The sequence below is a fragment of the Plasmopara halstedii genome, assembly GCF_900000015.1.
Source record: "Plasmopara halstedii genome assembly, contig: Scaffold_1343, whole genome shotgun sequence".
NCBI lineage: Eukaryota > Oomycota > Peronosporomycetes > Peronosporales > Peronosporaceae > Plasmopara > Plasmopara halstedii.
Window position 1 is genome coordinate 734,823 of NW_020188258.1, and position 6,695 is coordinate 741,517.

Sequence of the window (6,695 nt, forward strand, 5' to 3'; positions counted from 1 at the left end):
AGCGATTCACGTATGGCAAGATCTGATTGGGAGATAATGGAGTGAGTTCTGGATGTGACTGGATCACAACCAAAGCTCCCCCGCGACCATTCATTTTGTCGGGGCGTCGCAGGGAGAAGCTCGAGGGCGGCTGCTGCAGAGGCACAGGGAACAAGAAGGGGCTCAGGAAGGTAGCTACGGATATATTAGAAAGGTAGATAGTGTAGCTGCTAACTAACTCACTTCGGCATTTGCCATCCACTACTCAACAGTATGCATCGGAAACTTAACAAGCCTCAGCGTATTTTGGTACTGCTAGCAAAATGTTCGTCGTTGCAAATTCTACAAATATTGATACGTGTAAGGAACCACGCTCACATGTTCTATGATTCTAAAATTCGTTTTATATGTAAATAAGTGTAGGTCTCATGTTGACGTCTACAGGATGAACCCACGTTCAAGACGAGATGATACATATATTCATAGTAGTTGAAGGAAAGACGACATCATAGGAGGAATGGCATACATAAAATAAACAGTAGGAAGAAATAGGGTAGTTTACAAATATCGTAGGAATCAGTCTAACAAACATCTCACTTCTAAATACGCCAGCTACTGTCCAACACCTCACAAGTGCGAACGATCCTTACAAGTGGTAGCACTTGTTGGTTGCATCTCGTCGTCAAGCACCTCGTTGGGTGTCTCTGGATTTTTGCTGACCCTCATTTTGCCCCATCCGGTTTAGAAGCGCTGTGAAGTATTGTCAAATGTTTGGTTTTCGATATCTACCCACGATTTTGAGAGCCTGTTTTGGCAAATAGAGTCACTCAGTTGGGTATCGAGACTGGAACCCGGCTTGAAAGGTCAAAGCAGTAAGTCCATTTCCAAAGGTCGAAGTCGTGTACGCACAAGCCGACCCACAATTCCTCACTCATTGACTTGAGTCAGTAGCTTCGGTGAAGGAAGTAGGCTCAAATCAGTTATGCACCACGTTCTATGGGCAAGAAGTGCCGCGCTGAATCTTAAATTTCGTTTGATTGTATAAAGACTTTCGTCTTTGGCTCTGGTTGCAGCTCAGTGGTTTGAACTTCACCAGTCTAAAATTATTACGGTGGAAGCATTTATCGTTGCTTTGAAGAAAACGTTGGTATCAGCGGGCCTGCAATTTCGTCTACGTGATGAATATCATCGATTGAAGCGTAAAGACTTACCAGAATACGTTTCCAAATTTCGCCAACTCATTTCGCAAAGCAAAGACATGACGGAGATCGATCACATCATATATTTCCAAAGTGGATTACAGCAAAGTGCAAGAAAAAAGTTCAATGTATATGTTGTGAGGCTTTAAACAAAGCTGTCACAGTTGCGCTTGATTTCGAGCGTGCTAATTTGAGTAAGGCTAGCGGAAATTCAAGTTCAACACCACATTATCCCTGTCCTGGTCCACAATCAGTGATCCAGTCATCTAATGAGCCTGTATTGACCATGCTCGCCCAAATCAAAGGTCGTCTCGTTTTCAAAATTTATATCAAAATCGCCGTCCAAATAAATAAAGTGATTGTATTGCAAAAAAACTAGGTCATACTATGCAACGATATTATGAGCGGAAGACAGACAACAAGACAGCTATAATCAAGATAATCGAAATCATAACAAGCGCGCCAATATTAATTACTTCGAAAATGAGTCTGTTTATGAAGAAAATATCGCTACAACGTCTAATGAAGCTATCTGTTGAGATACACCGCTGAGTGTGCGTGGATGATGTCACAAGTTACGGTGATCTTAACAGTTTATTTAATGATTACAGATATTGATTACGGACATAATTGCAGTCTTTCATTGGTCTAGAATAAGATTGCTTCTAGAAGCTGCTAGAATGATCTAGACGGATAGGCTTGGATGTAGCTTAGGGTGGCGAACTAAAGGCCAAAATATATTTACTTCGGTTCAAACCAACAGGTAAACAGCCGCACCAAGAAATCTACCCAGCACGCTTCACCCTCACAGCTAGGACGTCCAAGCATCCGAAGTCCTCCTAGGCAGCGAATATTACTTCCGTTGGGAGTTTAACATCCGCATGACGCTGGCGCGAAAGGGGGTTCTTGTCCAACGTTCAAGTCGTTTAGAGGGAAGAAGAGATGACGAAAACTTGGCTGTTCAACGACGCCATGGCTCTGGAGACCATCGCTCAGGATATCGAGCTACAGCACCAGACCAAGACCCGGTCTGCGTCGACGGCTATGCACGGTAGGAGCATTGTACGAGAATTTTACAATCGTACCACGCTTCACAACCGTGTCGAGATGACGCGCCGCTTGAATGAGTTCAAGATGGAGAGCGGCTCGACTATGTCCAAGTATCTGGATGCGTTACTTAAAGAGCCTGTTGACGAATCGCGACAGCTAGTGGTACTGCTGAGCATCCTCACGACAGAATATGAGCTGACCGTGTTGATTGTGGAATATGCCAAGGTCATCACGCTAATCGAAGTCAAGGAGAAGCTGTTGAAGAAGCATGAACGGTTGATGACAACGGAAAAAGCGTTTCCTGTTCACGGAAGCGATGAGCGGTTTTGAAGCAATCGTGGAACTGGACGAAAAGATCACGTTCAGGTAAGAGTAAAGATGGCTTCAAGGGAAAGGGCTATAAGTGTAATCGAGGTGGACATATGAAATGAAATTGCCCAGGCGAAAGCGATGGCATTGATGAAGACGCGGTATTCGCTTATGGTGAAAATCGGATTGATGGATGGCTGGTCGATAGCGGTGCGACTTCGCATATGACATGATACCGTGAAGACTATTTGATTTTGACGATACGATCCTGGGCATCAATGTGATATTGCAGACGGAAAGAAACTGCGTGTTTTTGGCTGGTATTGACGGTAGGCACATCATATGTCTGTACATTCCAAGAATCGATAGGCGGCTACTATCGGTAGGAAAACTTGCAGAATGGTAGATTACGCGTGGGGTTTCAGTAATTTTAGGGTGTTATCTGGGGCAATAACAAGGCTTCAGCTCTGGGCAAGAAGGTCGGCAAAGTTTTCGTTCTTGATTGCAAGTTTGAAGAAGCGCGTTTTGCAGAGTACGCCGGTGCTGATAATCTGTGGGAGCTGTGGCACACGCGCATGGGACATTCAAGCGAGAGCGGTATGCAGTCGCAGTTGCAAGTGATGAAGCAGTGGCGTGGCGAGCAGCAATGAAGACTGAATTACTATCAAACGAACAAAACGGCACTTGGTCTATTGTATCGCGCGGAGCTGCTCGTTCGATTGGATGTCGATAGTTTCGCTAAATAGCAGGATGAGAACGGTTGAGCCATTTGTAACAAGGCACGGCTTGCCGCAAAGGGGTTAAACAAATGTACGGTGTGTTATTTTTTTAAACGTACTTCCTCGTAGCGAACATGAACTCGATTCGGGTTGTATTGGCTGTTTGCGTCACAGACGGATATGAAATGGAACAGCTGGATGCAGACTCTGCGTATCAAAATTGTGAGCTTAGTGACCGAGTCTATATGGACATACCGCCTGGAGTTAAGACTACTGGAGATCCAGTTACGGGTCACGACAGACAGCTAGCGCCTGGAATAGAACGATTCATGGAGGCTTCGTTTCGAATGGCCTTAAGAATTGTGGCATGGATCAGTGCGTGTATGGAAAGCTCTCTAAGAGCGGGACATCTACGTTTGCCCATACGTGGATGATATGATAAGTGCCGCCAAGGCTCGTGCAGAGATCCGTAAGGTCAAAGATGCCCTCAAGAGCGCTTTTAAAATTAAGGAGCTTGGTGACGCAAAGCTCATCTTGGGGATGGGAATTAATCACGATAAAAGAGTCGGAACGCTTATGATCAAGCAAACGAGTTGCATTGATGATGTTACGCAACGATTCGGTCAAGACGACCAAGACCCATGTGCCCTCAATCTCAAGCTTTCCAGAGAACAATCGCCAGGATCAGATGCAGAAGCTACTGAAATGCAGACGAACCCTTATCGCTTTCTCATCGGCTGTCTTATGTACATAGCAACATGTATTAGACTGGGTATTGCCTACGTAGTTACGCAACCACCAAGATTTCTCGAAAATACTGGAATACAGCATTGGCGAGCCGCGATTTGTGTGCTAATGTACTTGTCGTCAACGCACCCGCATGAAATTGCATATAAAGGAGGAGCCAGCAACGTCATGGTTGAAGCATTCGCGGACGCAGACGGGGGAAGCAATATCGACGACAGACGATCTGTTTCTGGCGTGATGGTAAACATGAGTAATGGAAGGCGTTGTAAAGTTGAAATTTTAAAGAACTGTGGCACTGAGTTCAGCACAAGCCGAGTATATGGCACTAAGCCTGTGTACCCAGGAGTTTTGTGGACGTACGCGATGTTAAAGGACATGGAAAAAGGTCATCATCATGCAACACAAGTATGAAAAGACAACCAAAGGGCAATAGCACTGGACCAGAATATTATGCCAGAAGTAAGCATGTCGACATTAAAAACTGCTTTACGCAAGAAACGTTGAATACAGAACGATCCAAATCCAGCTCGCGAACATGCTTACCAAGGCACTAGGGACTAAGACGCTCAAGTCTCTCCGCGAAAAGACAGGCATCAAGAAGCAAGAATTGAAGCAAGTTCAACATTAGCGGTGAGTGGGAGTGTTGACATACACCGCTGAATGTGAGTGGATGACGTCACAAGTATCCGGTAATGTTTACAGTTATTATCATGATTACAGATATTGATGGCGGACGAAATGGTAGTCGTTTATTGGTCTAAATAAATAAGGTTTCTTGTAAAAGCTTCTAGAATGATCTTAACGTATGAGCGTAGATGTTGCTTAGGGTGGGACCTAAAAATATTTACTACCAACTAACCAACAGTTAGTGAAGCTGAAATCGCAAACTCTAGTGGGAAAGATTCAATCATCAAGAAAAGAAGTCTTGATGATCGTGCTGTCAATATTATGCTGAATATAGGTGCCACGTGCAATTTGGTCAAGGCAGGATTTTTACATATATCCATTCGGAAGAAGTTCATTTCGACGGCAGCAAAACTATACAGAAGAAAGTAAAGAAAGGGTTTGCAAATATATCCTAAGAGGAAAATTAATGTTTAGACCTTCCGGTCATGAAATGGCCAATGACCAGTAGTTCAGATGACGTTAATTTGGGTAAACCTTGGTTTACAGCTCACAAACCAATTATCAACCGGCATACGCATCAAGTCTCGTTTAATAGCAGCAATGTTCCATCTAATTTGACACTCGAACATCATGTAATATCAGCATCAGTTTTATAGAGAAATTAAGGAAGTAACAATATGAAGAACTAAAGCGTATCAAAATTTGCCAATTCTCCGATACGGAAGGGCCAAGAGAGCCTTAGCTACAATTATTGCTGGATCCATTTAAAAATGTGTTTTCCGAGAAATTGCCAGATGCTTTACCGCCACATCGTTCGGTAGAGTTTGAAATGACCATGAAACCAGGGACTCAGCCAAGCAATCGACCACCTTTTCGATAGTCTCAAGTGGAACAAGATGCTTTACAGAAGTTTCTTGACGGAAACCTATCACGTGGTTGGATTGAATTATCTAACTCGTCTTTGGTATCCAATATATTTGGCATACCAAAGAAGGATCCGAAGACAGGAACAACTGTTTCTCGTTCTGGATGGACTCGTTCTAGTAACTCTAACATATTGTTACGATGGGTTATTAATTTTTGGTATGTCAACTCTCAAGACATTGTTCCAAAGATTCCCTTGCTACGCATTAATAAATTATACTGACAAAATGCAAGGAAATTGTTTATTTACTGTAATCGATTTATCACAAGGTTATCATCAAATGCGTATCCAACCAAATGGCAATGAGTATACCGCATTTTGTACAAGTAATGAAACTCATCAGTGGTGTGTTGCACCAATGGGTCTTGCACGAATGCCTGGGGTTCGGTCACGTCTTATGCGAGTTCTTTTCGGAAGTGTCCTTTTGCTGTCGTATACTTGGATAATCTTTGTGTGTTTCCACACACTAAGGCTGAATACTTAATACATTTGAAGACAGTGTTTCAAACGTTGCGCAAAGAAAACCTTTGTGCTCACATGGGGAAGTTAGCTTTTTGGGTCATACTGTGTCTGGGAAAGAATTTTCCATGGACAATTTCAATACTGAAGCAATTGCTAAATGTCCAGTCCTATCTTCAGTCAAGGAACTCCAAAGTTCTCTCGGTTTAGCTGGTTATTATCGAAGATTTATTTACCAGTTAGCTCAGATTGTTTTGTCGTTAAGCCAACTTGTGAAGAAAGACACACACACTGGCATTGGGTAAAGACCAAAATGATGCATTTGCTCGTTTTAAGTCTGCTCTCCAATCTGCACCTGTACTCACCTTACCTAATTTTTCACGCCCTTTTGTTCCCAATACGAATGCGTCAGGGTTGTGTATTGGTGATGTCCGTTCGCAATTTGTAAATGGTCATGATCATCCTGTTAGTAGTATACACCGGCACATTACGCCGGCAGTTTTTTATTTTCCATAATTCTTACCTTAATTAATAGTCGATATTAGGTTTAATCAATTCTAATACCCAGGCGGTGTTTCTAACCAGACAGCCAATCAATAACCTCAGAGCGTTAGGGTAATCAAACTCATATTAGATAGGTCTAAGAGTTCCTGCAACCAATGTGGGCCACCCAAATTTCCG

General features: G+C 43.2%; 3 protein-coding genes across 3 annotated transcripts; 2 read left to right on the plus strand and 1 right to left on the minus strand.

Moving 5' to 3' along the window:
- Window positions 1–2,150: 2,150 nt before the first annotated feature.
- PHALS_01171 (uncharacterized protein) lies at window positions 2,151–2,558 on the plus strand (the record flags this gene model as incomplete). The annotated part of the gene is made up of 1 exon (XM_024730985.1): window positions 2,151–2,558. One exon carries the CDS (start codon window positions 2,151–2,153, stop codon window positions 2,556–2,558), a length of 408 nt encoding a protein of 135 aa, XP_024581208.1.
- Window positions 2,559–3,390: 832 nt separating this feature from the next.
- On the plus strand, window positions 3,391–4,414 carry PHALS_01172 (FOG: Transposon-encoded proteins with TYA, reverse transcriptase, integrase domains in various combinations; the record flags this gene model as incomplete). Its single annotated transcript, XM_024730986.1, has 2 exons — window positions 3,391–3,631; window positions 3,720–4,414. 2 exons carry the CDS (start codon window positions 3,391–3,393, stop codon window positions 4,412–4,414), a joined length of 936 nt encoding a protein of 311 aa, XP_024581209.1.
- Window positions 4,415–4,857: 443 nt separating this feature from the next.
- On the minus strand, window positions 4,858–5,117 carry PHALS_01173 (uncharacterized protein; the record flags this gene model as incomplete). The annotated part of the gene is made up of 2 exons (XM_024730987.1): window positions 4,858–5,041; window positions 5,107–5,117. 2 exons carry the CDS (start codon window positions 5,115–5,117, stop codon window positions 4,858–4,860), a joined length of 195 nt encoding a protein of 64 aa, XP_024581210.1.
- Between the last annotated feature and the right edge of the window lie 1,578 nt (window positions 5,118–6,695).